Source organism: Cebus imitator, unplaced genomic scaffold (assembly GCF_001604975.1).
Source record: "Cebus imitator isolate Cc_AM_T3 unplaced genomic scaffold, Cebus_imitator-1.0 Scaffold61, whole genome shotgun sequence".
In the NCBI taxonomy this organism is placed as follows: Eukaryota; Metazoa; Chordata; class Mammalia; order Primates; family Cebidae; genus Cebus; species Cebus imitator.
The window spans coordinates 8393685-8409974 of NW_016107376.1; the positions used below are offsets into that span (position 1 = coordinate 8393685).

At 37.6% G+C, this 16290-nt stretch overlaps 1 protein-coding gene across 4 annotated transcripts in view; it reads right to left on the bottom strand.

The window, feature by feature from the left end:
* Positions 1-430: 430 nt before the first annotated feature.
* TNIK (TRAF2 and NCK interacting kinase) overlaps positions 431-16290 on the bottom strand; it is a 412478-nt gene continuing 396618 nt past the window's right edge. For all 4 annotated transcript variants that reach the window (XM_017529736.2, XM_017529735.2, XM_017529734.2 and 1 more), the window contains 5 exons: positions 9911-10011; positions 7597-7746; positions 5649-5808; positions 5264-5403; positions 431-3045 (listed from right to left, as the gene is read on the bottom strand). In XM_017529736.2, coding sequence (XP_017385225.1) covers positions 2962-3045; positions 5264-5403; positions 5649-5808; positions 7597-7746; positions 9911-10011 — 635 coding nt within the window. In that variant the 3' untranslated portion in view covers positions 431-2961. The remainder of the gene's footprint in view (positions 3046-5263; positions 5404-5648; positions 5809-7596; positions 7747-9910; positions 10012-16290) is intronic.

Consider the following 16290-nt stretch of genomic DNA (forward strand, 5'->3'; position numbering starts at 1 on the left):
GATCTAGTGAACTTACTCTGAGGGGAGGGCTCAGTTTCTCCATTTTCTCTTTGTAGGAAAATAATAAAATTAGCCAATTTCTAGAGATAAAATCACCTATAAAAATCAAAACTAAATATTTTGTTATTGAGATGTTATAAAAATAGACTAAGAGCCACCATTCGTCCCCTACCCCAAAAAGGAATTAAGGCAATTCAAAAAGTTTAGATGAGCCACAGGAACACCATTCTGACATATTCTGCGTGACCTAGGCCTCCTTTTATCAGGGCTGGGTCTGTCTTGCTGGAGGAAAATTTATTTTTGAAGATAAAATCTTCCAGGAATTCTTTAAAATCTTTTAAGAAGCATAGATTTCTGGGGGGCCCTTTTAACCTTAGATTTGCCTTGTACTCCGTATAAAATATTAGTACAAAAATATAAAAGGCATGGCTTGATGTTTAACGTCTGTGTTTTATTGTTGTTGGCACCAGAAAAGCTCATGTTCTATGTTATGTCACTGTACATACTGTAAACAAGACTGCATTAATATTGTTTTCTTATGATTTTTTTGTTTCAATGAATCTAGATTTTAAAAAATACATTCACAAACTACCTTATGTTTAAACACAATGATTCCCTTTTATTTCTTAACTGTACCCAAAATCCCACAATTAAAAAATCATTTAAAGCTGTGTGTTTCAAACTTATCACTTAGAAATAAAAACAAAACAAAACATAAAAACAAAGATCAGTTTGCAACATAATTTAAAGAAGCTTCTGGTTTAAAATACCACAGCAGCAATATAAAGAGTTGGTGGCAATCACATTCAGGAATGAAATTGAAATCAATATATTTTGTCCACATCAGCATCCAATTACAGTAGTTGTTAAATTCAATCCAAAAAGTTAGTTATTGCTGAATTTGTGGCATGGAATTTGAGAAGATAGTATTGTTCAGCAGCACAACCACAGCAGTAAAAATGAGAACAGGAGGATTTCATTGCCTTTGAGAGCTAAAGTGACCATGAGGAGGATATCTTGCTGATCGCCTGAAGATAGATAATCCTCAGTTACATTCCTGGGTATTACGTGCTTTAAATAAATGCAAATGACAACCACCTTTACGGGAGAAGCATAATAATGTATCCAGAAACTAGAATGATTCCCCTTCTCTTCCCCATCTTGCCCAAACCACTAGATGGAAATGGCTCAATTTTCCTAATGTGTATTTCGTTCTCATTAATAGTACATCAGCTGCTCATGTATTTAGGCAAAATCAGTAGGATCATAGCTTTTTTTTTTAAATCCATTTACAGTAATTATTTTCTCTAGAAACAAGCCACATTAGTTTTCGTTATTGGATTTCCCCCCCACCTCCAATTTTTTTAAGAAGAAAAATTTGGTCAACTACTGTTTTGTTTTAAAAATGTGAGATGCACCTGAGATTGCCAGCTGAGCTCTCTATATGTCTCCTGGAGATAACACTGCTGTGATGAACAGTGAAACAAAAACAAACAAAACGAGGTAGGTTAAAACAGGAAGCGCAACACAGATATTGTTTGCAACACCTCGATACCACAGGCGGCCATGCTTGTAGCTTTGGAAAAAAAAGTCCCAGTCACGTGAAAGTTCAAATCATTTGATTAAGAGTTTATAAGGACACAAGTCAACCTGAACTAAATACATACATATCTCTGCACAAATGTTGTTTACCGTATGTTGGGTAATTTGGAGGAAGGAAAAGTGATTAGGGTCTCAAAATTTTGTCCAAAGCCTTGCTTTCAAGTTCTCTAAAATTAGAGCCAATGATGCCTCTTGTATCTGAGGCAGGCTTAGGAGTCTAGTCCGTTCTCTCACCCACCCAGGGAGAACACAGGCAGCTCAGAAACATCATTAATATTTTTTTCAGTCACAGTTTTCATCTTGCGAAAGTGGCATGCTCAGGAGAGGGCTGGGAATGTTCAGAGCGTGAATATTGTCCGCTCACCAATTCCCAGGAAGAACTCAACAAAGTCTCAGTCCTAATGAAGCCCAAACCAAGTGACCTCTTAGCTGGGAGGCTTTGTGCATTTTAAAAAAGAATATGTAAGCTTGTTTCCTAGAAGCTCTTTCTGTGTGACCCCATCTGTCATCCCACCTTTTGCCCTAATCTGTTGCATAATTGCTGAGGTCCCTCAATTGCTAGGCCAGCTCAACTCAATGGCATTAGTACCCTATTCAACACCCTCCATTTTGTAAAGAGCCATATAAAAATATGGCCTGTCAGATTCACAAAAGTGGTAGTTGATTTTATTAGACTAGTAGTTTTAAGGCTAGTAGTTTAGCCATTTAAATGTATTTCCCAAAAGAGGGGAAAACTAGTATTTTTCTTCTCTTTTAAAAACTCATTAGCCAGTTGCTATCAAAAAGCAACCCTTTAGGTTGGTGAAGGCAAGAGAGTTCTAAATTACCCCGCTATGTAGTTATGGCCTTCAGTGTAAGGAGATAAGGTACATTTATTGTGCTATCTCTCATCACTGGAAATTGGAAATTTTACAACATACCATATACTTAAAACCAGTAGGCAGACAATTAAAAACAGGCTCATTTTCTCAGTATGCATTCTCTCCCCATTCTTACAGAGTAAAGGGGTAAAGAAAAAAGGTAAAAACTGAAAACCCACCATAACACAGCTTAATCGTTAAGAGCACACAATATTTGTTTCTATCCCTAACTCCGAAGGGCGCACGGTCCATCTCTGTCCACAGACAAGGCAGCATTCTTGGGGATCTCCTGGAAATTCCTGCCACCTCTCTCCTTCTCAACCAGGCTGCAACATTGAAAGATGGGCTGTTTTGGGAGGGGCGGAGGGAGAGGAAAAGGGAAAGCGATATGTTCGACCAAGCCTTCTGATTCTGCCTCTAGACTGGCATAAGTCCACATGAGTTATGTTCTTTTAAATTAGAAATAACGCCATGAAGATAAGTGCCAAGTGCTCTTCTGTTACCAGTTCATCATGGAATTTCTGTTGAGGGTCATGAAAAACACTTGGCTACTTCCTCCAGATCGCACGGATGCAAAAAATACCTGTTTGAAATTAAAAAGAAGTTAGTTCAACTGCATGGTTTTTTCCCCTCTTTTCTTCAACCGTCCATCCATTTTCTCTCACATGTCTTATCCTCGCCACGTGTCAGGTCTTAAGACTTAATGGCTCGTGTTTATAAAGTGCCTTTGGATATCGTGCATCCTATGTAAAAACTCCAGCCTTTTTTCCTACAGCTGTTATTATTACTTATTGTGGTACTGGCCTCCAGAGATGCTGAAGGGGCTATATCTTGATTTGTAACATGCTCACTTTTTAAAAGGGAGTTTCATGCTAGCATAACGTGCTAAATTTCTGGCCTAGGACCCAACAGGATCTTTGCTAATTTCTAGAAAGGCACAGAAGCTTCCCCTCTCTCACCCATAAATGACAAGAAAGTAGACTTAAGGATGGAAGAGAATCCCTTCACATTCCCAAAGTCAAGGAGGAGTTTTAGGTCCACTGGCTATTATACAATTTCAGATTTCAGTTGTAAAATTTAAGATAAAAACATTAAACTGTGTGGTCAGATAGGGCAAGGTATTTAATGCCTACTCATTTTGGCATCTCAAGAGTTAGTGCCTGGTTTCTCTGCTGATGCTGGCATATCCCAGGGCAAGTGAGATCAGAGCATTAACAGGTAGAACCACAGTCCATTGGGTCTGAGTCTGTCAAGTCATTTTATCAATTGACAAACATGAGAAAAATTTGGGTTACTGCTTGCTTGAGCTGAATGTTGAAGGTAAAAGAACCACAGCCCCAGGGAAATAATATTTTGGGCTATGGCCTAGCCCTTGAGTCAGCCAGTACCTAACTTTGGTCTGAGGCATTTGCTTCTGTCACTAGTATAAAGTCTCTGCTACTTCATTTCCACAGCTTCTTCAGAAGAATGCTGTCTCCCAACACCAACTTCTTAGGAAGGTCTGTGGAAATGCTTGACATTCAGCTAATGCTACATATGAAAGTAAAGCTACTCTTAGGTTCAGTGAGTCAAAACGGAGAAGGACGGAGAGGGCCCATGGAAAACCACAATGAAGAAGAGAAAGGGCTGCTGTTCCCTCCAAGTCATGTGTCCCTGGCTGTAAACCTTGGGTATCAGACAGTGGTATGGTCCCAGCCTACTTCTAAGGGTATGGCATGGTTTGGAACAGGCCTGCTAGGGTAGATTTTCAACTGGAGTGTGCATATCCATACCCATATCACTCCTAAGTTTTTGTTTCTTAAAGCCTGGGTGGGGGCTGGAGTTTTAACTAGGTTATGTTAGTTTTCTGAGAAACTCTAAATGCCTGGAACCATCTTTGCCACCTGCAGCTACTGTCCACCCAGACCACATCACGTCAGAGCAGTAGGCCAGGGTTGAATATAGTTTAGGTCCGTATTACCAGGGTTGGACTAAGGCCAACCTGACCTCGGGGGAACTGGGGTGGACAGAGGGATGTACAAAAATTCAACCCATCATACTGTTTTTCTAGAGGCTTTATGTCTGTGGCTTTGGGGACAGCATTTCTATGTTGGCCTCAGCCACAAAGGATGAATTCACAAATGCAGTACGGCTTAGCTACTAAGACCTTGGGGTTACTGCACAGGGAGGGTAAGGGAGAAGCAGTCCTGCTGCAGAATACCCCTCTGAGGTGACTGACTGATCATGCCAGACGGACACAGCCAATTTCACTGGAGAACAGTTCACCTATGACATTTCAGAAGAAACATGGCTGGAATGACACAAGACATGGCACTAGTTGAGTTTGTGATTGTGCATTCCTTAAGGAATGGGTGACATTTTAGAAAAGCTTATATTTCTACATGTCAAATGTTTTGCATTTAAAGGTGAATATAAGGTGATTGGTTAGGTCTTGAAAGTGACTTTGTGAAAAGTCTAAAAGTGGAAGCACAAAGTTGACCCGCTGTGAGATGGTTAACGATGGGCCAACTGCTCTAAGTGCTTGGGAGAATTTGGGGTGTCTGCTGAGTCCTTGTAAGGACTTTAGGCCATGAAAATTTCTAAGAGGTTTACAAGAAATTTCTAGATGTTTTTATGTAGTTTTTGACATGTGAATATATTGAGTGTTCACAAGAATCAAACCAAATAATGCCATTTCAAGATAATATTGATTGTTTAACACAGATGTGATTCAAATCAGTATAAAGGAAAATGAAGGTTTCACAGGTACCTGGTGGTCTCTTAAAATGCAAACACTAATGCAAATGTTGAAACGGATTTACCTTATCATTTCTTTCACATAGAAACTTTAACCTTTGAGCTCGCTTATGCATAAATACTCCATCCAAATGTCCTGTTTCCACTGACCGGATCTCAATAGCTTTCTCGCCCCAGCCCATTATCTGATTGGAATGAATGTAGGCTGTCAAAAGGAATTTCCAAAACTGCATTAAAAACATTAGATGGGCAATAACTCACAGCATCTGTTCACATCTTAACCACAAAAATGACAAACGACTTGAGATAAATGTACAAAGCAAGTCTTACAAGAGTTATTCACAGACTCTTTTTTGTGTGTGTGGAATCAAATGGTTGTTTCACATTTCTTGATTTTCGTTTCATTTGGGGGGTGTAACTGCTGAAGGAGATAAGGAATGGTTAACCTACCCACAGACGTGGGCATTTCTCCCCATTGGAGCACCACATCCTTAGTTATCCGGCCATAGGTGTTTACATACACCCCCTCATCCTCATAGCAAACAAGCATTTCCATTCCATCTGTTTTAGGCAAGATGACAATAGCATGAGGAGTGATATTGCCCTGAATCTAGAAAACAAAGAAAGGCCAAGCATTATTCTTTTTAAAAATAAAATAACACCTCAACTGTTTAAGAACTGCAAAAAAAGCGGTTTTTCTTTATTTTTATTGTCACTCTAAAGACTGAAATTTGCTTTAATTGTACCACTGACTTGTAAAATACCCTGGTAAGTACAAACTTAGTCACTAGATTAAGAATTCAATTTACCTGTTCCTAAAAACAGCATGTAAATATATGGCACACCTGCTATGAGCCAATCATGGGGCCCTTTACATAGGTAATTTCTAGAAAGCTCCCCAAGATAGATAGCTTTGTTTACAGATGAGGAAACTGCTTCTCAGAAGGGCTTTGTGACTTGACCCAACCTGTGGTAGTATTTGGTGGTAGTGTTGGGATTTGTGTACATCTTGCTGACATTTTTTGATGTGTTTTCTATTAGCGCGACCACTTCCAAAAAAAGATGAGGAGAATGTAAGCCAGCTGAATCTAATGGAGATAGCTAAAGTGGGGTCAAAATGAACTCCTACCAAAATAATCTGTGAAAAAAAAATATATATATATCTGGGTGTCTAAATGCCAGAATAATTAGAATAATTTATGGCTTGCTTAGAAAAAATATTTAGAATTACCACTCATTTAAAAAGATTACTATTGAAGTAAGTGTGTATTAATATGTTCTTGGAAGGGAAATGTGGTGTTGTGTGTCCCCTGGTTGAGAATGCCATGGCAGCCCAACATGTGCTTGATGGATTGGAATAAGAGAGTTGAGGATGATCACCAGGTGAGTCCTTGTGTGCACCCACATACACATGAGTTAAAAGCTGTAATGCAGGAATGAATAGCAATCGTGTGTGTGTGTGTAATGTACTAAAACAACTTTTTTCAGTTATTGTATTTCATTAGAATAAAGTCTTCAAATTCTCAAAATACCAGTCAGCAATAGCTTCAGACATTCCTGATAGTTTCTCCTGTACAGTAGCCTTGGAATTACACACAGGACAATTTACACTACACTAATTCTAATAAGCAAATCCGTGTGCAGCATTTCCCTTTATATTTCAGACAATATGTCAGGATATTAATATGAATATTTTAGGGCTAAAAAGATCTACAATTTCTTGGGCCCTGTACCAACTGCTTTAGATCCATTACCTTATTTAATACTAATGACAATCCTATGGGATTATGGGATAAGTCCTTTTATTCACATTTTACAGATGCTAAAGCTGAGGATGGGAGAGGCTGCCTACTGTCCACTACTGCAAAGCTAATACATTCTAGAGCCAGGGTACAAGCGCCACTGTGTCTGACTCCACTGTACCACCCTGCCCTAAAGCTGAAGAGAGGAACTAAAAACAGCAAAAAAAGAATTTTCTCTAATAAATTAGTACCTGACCATTGGCTTTCTCTAACATAGAATGAACCAATTTCCCTTCAAAAAATGAAAGTGGAAACTCATCTACTGAATATATTTCATGCCTTTGAAAGAAAAATATCATATTCATTTTAATCTAAAGTCCATAGAGACAACATGTAAATGCCAAATAATTTCTATTATGTATTCCCCAGTTTTAGGAATAATTGATTTTATTATTTTTATATATTTGATTAAAATATATCAAAATTAAACTTATGTATTTTAGTTATTAAAAGCAGTCTATTTAATGAAGAACAAAAGTCTATCTGCTGGTTAGTAAAGTTTGCATGATTTCTACTAAAACTATGCAAAATAATTCTCTTTCTATATGCATGTTGTTGTACAGAGGGCCCTTGAAAGTCTACTTCTGGGTACTTACATGAGATGGTATGTAGATATCATAAGAGTTTCCTGAATCAACATCAATTACATGGAAACCAGTATGTGAACCAAAAATAACCTTTAATCTTTGACCTTCTTCTACTGTGAGATCAACTAGTAGAGGCTTATGCTGGAGATCTGCAAAAGACTTTAAAAATCACTCCATTAGTATCTGCATCACTCAAAGAGGTATCTTTTTTTTTTTTTTTTTTCCTTTAGCCGCTGTCTAGAGAAAGTTAACTTGTAACTTTATTAAAGTGAAAAACTAGAAAATTACTCTTTGTTTTAGGTCTGTTGATATTCTGGCTCTAGGAGGAAGGTTCTAGGCATCCATTTGTGCCCCTTTATCTACCCTTTGTCCTCTAGGGCAGAGACGTTTAAGTTGGTGCACAGGTGTAAATTTTGATGGTGTTACTGTATATTAAAAACTTGGTGCCTGGGTCCTGCTGTTTTTTTCCTATTTCTGGCCTTTGTTCTCTGAAGAAGGTCCAGTCACCTCTCTAGCCCCTCTCTTTCCCATGTGGCAACCAGGCCCACAGCAACTACCCTTTCAGAGACAGTCTGGTCAGCTCTATTCTCAGCTTGTTCAGTATTAATGGGCATGCTCTGGTTTGGATTTTTCTTCAGTGAATGCGTGGGGATAAGACTGGCACTTTCTCTTAACTCAATGTTGGAACCTGAGACTTGGGTTTGGGTGATAGAGAAAGAGGTGGAGTGGAACATCACAAGAATGATGGCTTGCACTGACTATTTGGGTTTAACTAGAAAGCAAAAAGAGGTCTAGCCAAGTTTGCCAAAATTCTCTTGTGTTTGAATCCAGAGCCCAAGCCCCAGCTAACTGTCAAGTGTTCCTCTGTCATTTTCCTTTGCTATTTTTTAACTACACTCCACTCTACATTTACTGGGCCTTGAGATGTGGGGGAGGAGTTGTGAAACTACAATTACCTTAGCTATAATGCCACTGCCACCTCTCAGACCCTTCTCTTCATCTTTTGCTAACACCATTCTCACAGCATGGGAAGCTGTAGCCTCCTGTCCTTGTCCTATGGGAAGGCTTGGCCTCCTGCTGCTTCTACTCTTTTCTGTTTAAGTCTTTGCCTTTGCCCTTCCCTCTTTCTGGGCTGCATCTGGTCTGCCAGAAAGAAAATTTTGCACTCTCTCATGTGCTCTGGGTTGTAAAATGATGGCAGCAACTTCAGAGCAAGAAACAGAATGGGAGATTGATTGTAAAGCTTTTGGGGAGACAGATTTTGGTAGGCCAGGAATACCACTTTGGCTTTTAGGCGTTATCTCTTAATTGTTATTACTAATCTAATGCATTCCATTTTTCCCATAAAAGTGAGGTTATGGAGGGGAGCCCATTTCCATTGATGAATCTATTTTCATGAGCACATTACAAATAAGCCATTTGAATTAAGGGAAAAAGATAGAAGTGATGTAGGCCCACTTCAGCTCTGAAGTCATAAAGGTGGGGAGAGAAAGTGAGAGCCAATGAGACATAAAGAAGTAGACAGACATAAGCTGAGAAAGAGAGAGAGAGCAAGAGAGTACGCGTGAGCAAGCGTGAGCACACAAGAGACAAGATAAGTTCACTTGGGCTATAGATAGGTGATGTGGCTCTGAACACATCTGGGTCCCTGTAAGAACTGGTCCTCCTAGTATATGGGTGTCAGCTTCATGAGCTGGAGTCAACAGGACTAGCATATCTCCATCCCACTCCTGGCAAATCTCGTAAGTGACCAGTCCAACCATGGTGGCTACAGACTTAGACAAGGTAAAAAATGAAAAGACAATCAAAATAGGAGAATGCAGAGAAACTAGGTCATTTCTGTAAGTTAGCACTGGGGACATATAAGCACCACCTGAGTTTTAGGGACTTCATCCAGAAAGATTTATAAGGATTAAAAGATTTAGAGGCTCAGTTTAACTCTTGAGATTCAGTGCTGCCATTTGTCTGCCTTTCTCAAACAAAATACCAGGAAATACCCTGGTTTAGGTGGTGGCTTTACAACAAATATCATTGCACAAGATCATAATCAATGATACGACTACTAACCATTCTAAATGCCTTTGAGGATGATGATTCACAGATCTCAAGGAGGACGGTATACCCAAATTTTAACCTAATTTTATAGCATTTACAAATACTCAGTCTTTAGTTTTGAAACAATAAACCCTAGAGTACCTACACTTTTAAAACAGGTTTATTATCCATATGAAAATTAGTATTGGTCTATATGGACAATTTTGTTAACTGGTAGAAACTGAAAATTTTTAAAAAGGACATTTTAGATAATCACATGGCTGCTTACCTTAAATGCCATGAACTTGTGATATGGTTTAGGAGCCCAAGCATATATTTCCACAGCATTCTTCAAGGCGATCACCAAAAATTTGATCCTTTCATATTTAACTGTAATGGAAAAATTATGAGTTAAAAAGTGCATCAATTTATTCAAGTTTTTTGTATTAAGATTAATGAATGTATAAGCAACAATATATAAATTTAAATATATAAACCCCAATTGCAGGTGATGTTCCTGGTGTAGGATTTTTTTCACAGATACTGATTTAGCTTCCCATTGGTGAACTTTGGTTGGCAGAATACTTATGGACTTTGCTATATATTGAAGACTCTTTGCATCATTTAGAGGTGTAACTGCTTACAACTGTCTTTAACGCTAGGTCTAGATGTTGATATTCATTGTGATAAGAATGTGCATAATTTCCTTCATGTTAGCTTGCCTGGGTTTTACATTCACCCAGACATAAGTAGCTGAGAGTTGATATGGCAAAATGGTAGAAAAATTAGCAAATAGGCAGACATAAAGGCTGCTGTTTGCTTATTACTTATTATTTATATTTCAATTACTAAATGAAATAATTGCTTGTTTACGCTTCTCATGAAAGTGGGTGTTAGGAGCCTTGGGTTCTGTTAATGACTTATTTTTAAGGGCTCCGAATACTTTGACAAATCCTTTACTCTTTAGAAAGATGAAATATTAAGCATTGTAAATTCTATGGACAGAAACTTGGTTAAGTGACTGAGTCCCTATAATGTTTTTGCCTACATAAAGTGTAGTACTCAATAAATGCTTATTGAATGGATGAATGGAAGAACAGCCTATTGTCAGGCATTCTCTTGATTACTCTTACCTGTGTGTGTGTCTCTGATACAATAATAAACAATATTTACAGTGATGGCCTTGAGAGGTCAAACAATTCTTTAAGCGCCTTCTAAATCTTTTGCTATTAAGTGTAGATTCTAATTCTTAGAGAAATTGTAATCCACAGATGGTACACATGGCAGTCAGTTTGAAAAAATAATCTCAACAAACAGAATATTCTGAGTCCTAAAGAAACTAGGTAGGAAAAAATTTAATATACTTAGATGACATTAAGTTTCCAGTTATTTGCTTTATAACTCTTCATGACATAAAGTGTTTATTATACTATTTTTGCTGAACATCTTCACCTGAAACCTAGGAAAAGATCCACAGCACTAGGCATTGAAGGAACATATCGCAAAATAATATGAGCCATATATGACAAACCCACAGCAATATCATACTGTATGGGGAAAAGCTAAGACCATCCCCCCTAATAACTGGAACAAGACAAGAATTTCCACTTTTATCACCCCTATAGTACTAGAAGTCCTAGCCAGAACAGTCAGGCAAGAAAAAAATAATAAAAGGCATCCAAATTGGAAAAGAGGAAGTGAAATCATCTCTGCTGATGACAGAATCGTATGCCTAGGGAACCCTAGAGATTCCTCCAAAAGACTCTTAGAGCTGATAACTTCAGTAAAGTTTCAGGATACAAAATTAATGCACAAAAATCAGTTACATCAATAATGCTCAAGGTGAGAATCAAATCAAGAACTCAATCCCATTTATAATACACACACACACACACACACACACACACACATGCACCACATAGCCCTAGGATAATACATTTAACCAAGGAGGTGAAAGACCCCTACAAGGAGAATTACAAAGCACTGATGAAAGAACCATACATGACACAAATGAATGGAAAAACATGCTCATGGATAGAAAGAATCAATATTGTTAAAGTGACTATACTGCCAAAAGTAGTCCACAAATTACCAATGTCATTTTTTACAGAATTAGAAAAGACAATTCTAAAATTCATATGGAACCAAAAAAGAGCCCAAATAGCCAAAGCAATCCTAAGCTAAAAGAACAAAGCTGGAGGCATCACATTACCCAACTTCAAACTATACTGTAAGACTGTAATAACCAAAGCAGCATGGTACTGACACAAAAATAGACATATAGATCAATGGAACAGCATAGAGAACCCAGAAATAAAGCCACTTACCTACAACCAACTGATGTTTGACAAAGTCAACAAACATAAACAATGGGAAAAGGACACCCTGGTAAAATTGGCTAGCCATATGAAGAAGAATGAAACTAGACCTTCATCTCTCATCATATAAAATAATCAATGATGGATTAAAGACTTACATGTACCAAAAACTATAATAAGAAAACCTAGGAAAAACTTCTGGATATTGGCCTAGATAACATGTTTATGACTAACACCTCAAAAGCAAATGCAACAAAAACAAAAACAGACAATCAGGACTTAATTAAGCTAATGAGCTTCTGCATGGCAAAAGAAACAATCAACAGAGTAAGCAGACAGCCTACATGATGGGAGAACATATTTGCCAAACTATGCATGAACAAAATTCTACAAGGAATGCAAACAATTTAACAAGAAAAAAAACAAACAATCCCATTAAAAAGTGGGCAATGGACATGAACATACATTTCTCAAAAGACGACATATAAGCAGTCAGCAAACAGATGGAAAAATGCTCAATATCACTAATCATCAGAGAAACGCAAGTCATAGCCACAGTGAGATATCATTTCACACCAGTCAGAACGGCTATTACCAAAAAGTAAAAAAAAAAAAAAAAAAACAGATGGTGGTGACACTGCAGGGAAAAGGGAATGCTTATACACTGTTGGTGGGAATGTAAATTAGTTCAATCTCTTTGGGAAACAGTATGGAGACTTCTCAAGGAACTACAAATAGAATTACCATTCTACCTAGCAATCCCACTTCCAGGTAAATCCCAAAGGAAAATAACTTTTTTTTGTTTTAATCAAAAGGGCACCTGCATTTCTATGTTTATTGCAGCACTGTTCACAGCAGCAAGGTCATAGTTTCAATCTAAGTTGTCTGTCAATGGTTGATTAGATAAAGAAGCTATGGTGTATATACAGCATGGGATGCTATGCAGCCATAAAAAGAATAAAATCACGCCCTTGGCAGCAACATGGATGGAGCTGTAGGCCAGTCTCCTAGGGCAAAATAACTCAGAAACAGAAAGTCAAATAACACATGTTCTCACTTATAAGTGGGAGTTAACAATGGGGTGCATGTGGGCATAACGGACACTGAGGACTGGAAATAATAGACACTGAGGACTCTAAAAGGAGAGTGACAGGTTAAGGGCTGAAAATTTACCTGTTGGGTATAATGTTTACAATTTGGGTGATGGGTTCACTGGAAGCCCAAACCTCACCATTATGCAATATACCCATGCAACAAACCTGTGTATGTACCCCTGAATCTGAAATAAATTAAAAAAAAAAAAAAGAAAAAAATCCATTCAGATTTTGCTGATTTTTAGGGTGAAAGAAGAAATAAATATGTTCATATTTTAAAATAAATTTAAAATAGCCTTGAAAATAAAATTTTATCTAAGCACATACAGGCTCAGAGAAATCAAGAAATATGTTAAATGACTCTTGGATGTACGATTTGCCTTTCTTTTTTATTCTAATTTTATACTTTTAAAATTTCACAAGAATTTGAGCATACTAGAATAATTATGTGCCACAAAAAGATCTCAGTGTTGTTGTGGCTGGAGTTTCACAAGGGAAGCAGAGTGGAGACTGCAAGTGGTTCTTTGGATAACTAAAGCAAACAGTGTTTCTGAAAATTAAGCTGGTCTCAGTTTTCTGATAGAGAATTACCGGATTTTGCTTTCTGGTTACATTTCATTTTGCATGTGTATATATAGATCAGCCTACTGATGTGAGGACAACGAAGAGATGGCAATGTTTAGAAGGAAGACGTCAGAAACGTCAGAAGGGCCAACAGTAGATGTGCAAGTCAAATAGGATTCCCGCAGCCTGGTGTTTTTGAGAAACACTTGTCAGGAATATGCAAGAGATAATATTCAGAAATTTTGTATTATTTCCTGCAATGCATTTTATTGCTCTGTAATCATATAGTAAGTATTAATTAGTTCGTGAACACAAAATCTGATCACTAGAAATCTTTGGACTAATAAATGCCAAGTAATAAAGGCAAAATACTCAAAAGGAAACAGCTTCGAAATTGTTTCTATTGCTGTCCTCTGAAAACATGGCCTGTTCTCAAAGAAGGAAGCTCACTATTTTCAAAAGAAAACCAAATATGCCTATGAATCGGAATTCTATTTGGTGTGAGAATGATGAGATGTATGTTTTATGCTTTGCCAAATTATCAGACTGGGGACAACAAAAAATTAAAACTCCAGGGCATCCTATTAGTATCAGATAATTCTGATTCCTGAACAAAAATGCACAGTGGAGCACATAATAGCTTGCACTGCTACCCAGCATGCTATAGAAAAACACTCCCCCCATGTGGTCTTATTTGTGAAGAATGCTGTGTCCTTTGAAAATCCATTCCCTTTTTTTAAACAAATACTGTGGCTACATATCAACACATACATTATCTGTGTTGTAAGGTCAGAAGCTTTTTTTTTTTATTTTGTAAAACTGTGAATGACACATTATTAATAAACATTGAGGAACATGTCCCTTCAGGCACTAAACCTTCAAGTTCACTAGCCAGCCCCAAGACTTCCTAGTGTTAAGGCATGAGGGAATGTCACTTGTACGGAAATTAGAGGAAAGGGAGGTAGAGAGAGAGAGGGAGAGAGATTTATTATAAGGAATTATTTCACGTGACTATAGAGGCTGCTTCAGAATAGAGTCCTCTTTCTAGTTGGCAGAATATGACACACTGAAGTTCTTGCTTTCTGAGGTCTTCTTTATAGCATGCTCCTTCTGTTTTCACATTCTGTCTTTAATACGCTTGATTAGATTTCAGCCGACATGATGTCAACACACATGACTGGATCCACATGACTGGTTAAAATTTCAAATGTGTCTCATACTCTTCTGAGACCACATCATGGACTCCTTTGAACTGAAGGTGTCTAAAGTTCCTCTGCCGCTCCTTTATTGTCACTCCTTATGCTAAATAATTAATGCATTTTATCCAGTATACATTTTAAAAGTCTCCACATATTTTCTTATTTTTATCATCTATGCACTGAACAAGTCTTACAGGTACCTATTTTAAAAAGTCAATTCTACAGCGCTTATGAAAAACAAGTCCCTGCCTACCTGCTGATTCCTCCTCCCTAAAAACAACCAATTGCAACTCTTTCAAATACTTCTTTCAGCAATTTATTTCCAGATTTCTAAACCAAATGATTATAATATTATTTCTTGACTTTTTTTTTTTTTCAATCACAGACATTATTTTCTGACTTTGTAGTATGGAAAGGATTTAATTTCTTATATCATTTCCTTCTCTCTCTAGCTTCTTCTACTTCTTATACATATACACATGATTTACTCTTGTAAACTCTAATATAGTTATATTTTAAATTTTTGGTTAAATCAATATCAAGTATTAAAATTATTATTGTTCACAACTGAGGCATGTAGTATACCATGGTTACATTTTCTTTCTTGTTTCTCATTTTTTTTTAATTCCTTGTTTTCTATATATCTATCTCTAAGCACATGTAAACTTTCTGCTAATAAATGCCCTTCAATATGCTCAAACACGGCAGGTAAACTATTTATATCATTTTATTTTTCATGGAGACATCTGCTGCCTGCATTGTCCCCGTCACCATCACTCTGGGTATTTTCTTCATCTTCCTGGACTATGTGGTTTAGTTATTTATTTTGGTGGAACACATCCTCCAGTAGCTTCTTGAGAAATGGTGCATGAAATGTAAATTTTTGAGACCTGCATGACTGAAAATGTCTTTCTGTTGCACTCAAAATTGACTGATGGCTTGATGGTATGATGGTTAATTTCATGTGAACTTGACTGGGCTATAGGGTGCTCAGATATTTGGGTGTATCTGTGAGGGTATTTCTGGATGAGAGTAACATTTGAATCAGTAGAATTGATAAAGTAGACAGCCCTCCCCATTGTGGACAGGCCTTATGCAATTATTTGGAGACAAGACTAGAACAAAAAGGCCAACTCTTCCTGCTTGGTTGAGCTAGGGGACATCAGTCTTTTCTGGCCTTCAGACCTGGACTTGGAAGCATCAGCATTTCTTGGGTCTTGAGCCTACCAGTGCTCAGTGTGGAACAACACCATCAGCTCTCCTGGTTCTCAGGCCTTCGGATTAGAACTAGACTTAAACCTTTGCTCTCTTGGGTCTTCAGCTTGCTGACTGCAGATCTTGAGACTTTTCAGCCTCTATAGTCATGTGAAATAATTCCTTATAATAAATCTCTCTCCCTCTCTCTCTCTCTCCCCCCCCCATATATATATCTACACACACACACACACACACACGTATGTGTATACATATATGTATATGTATACACACACATAT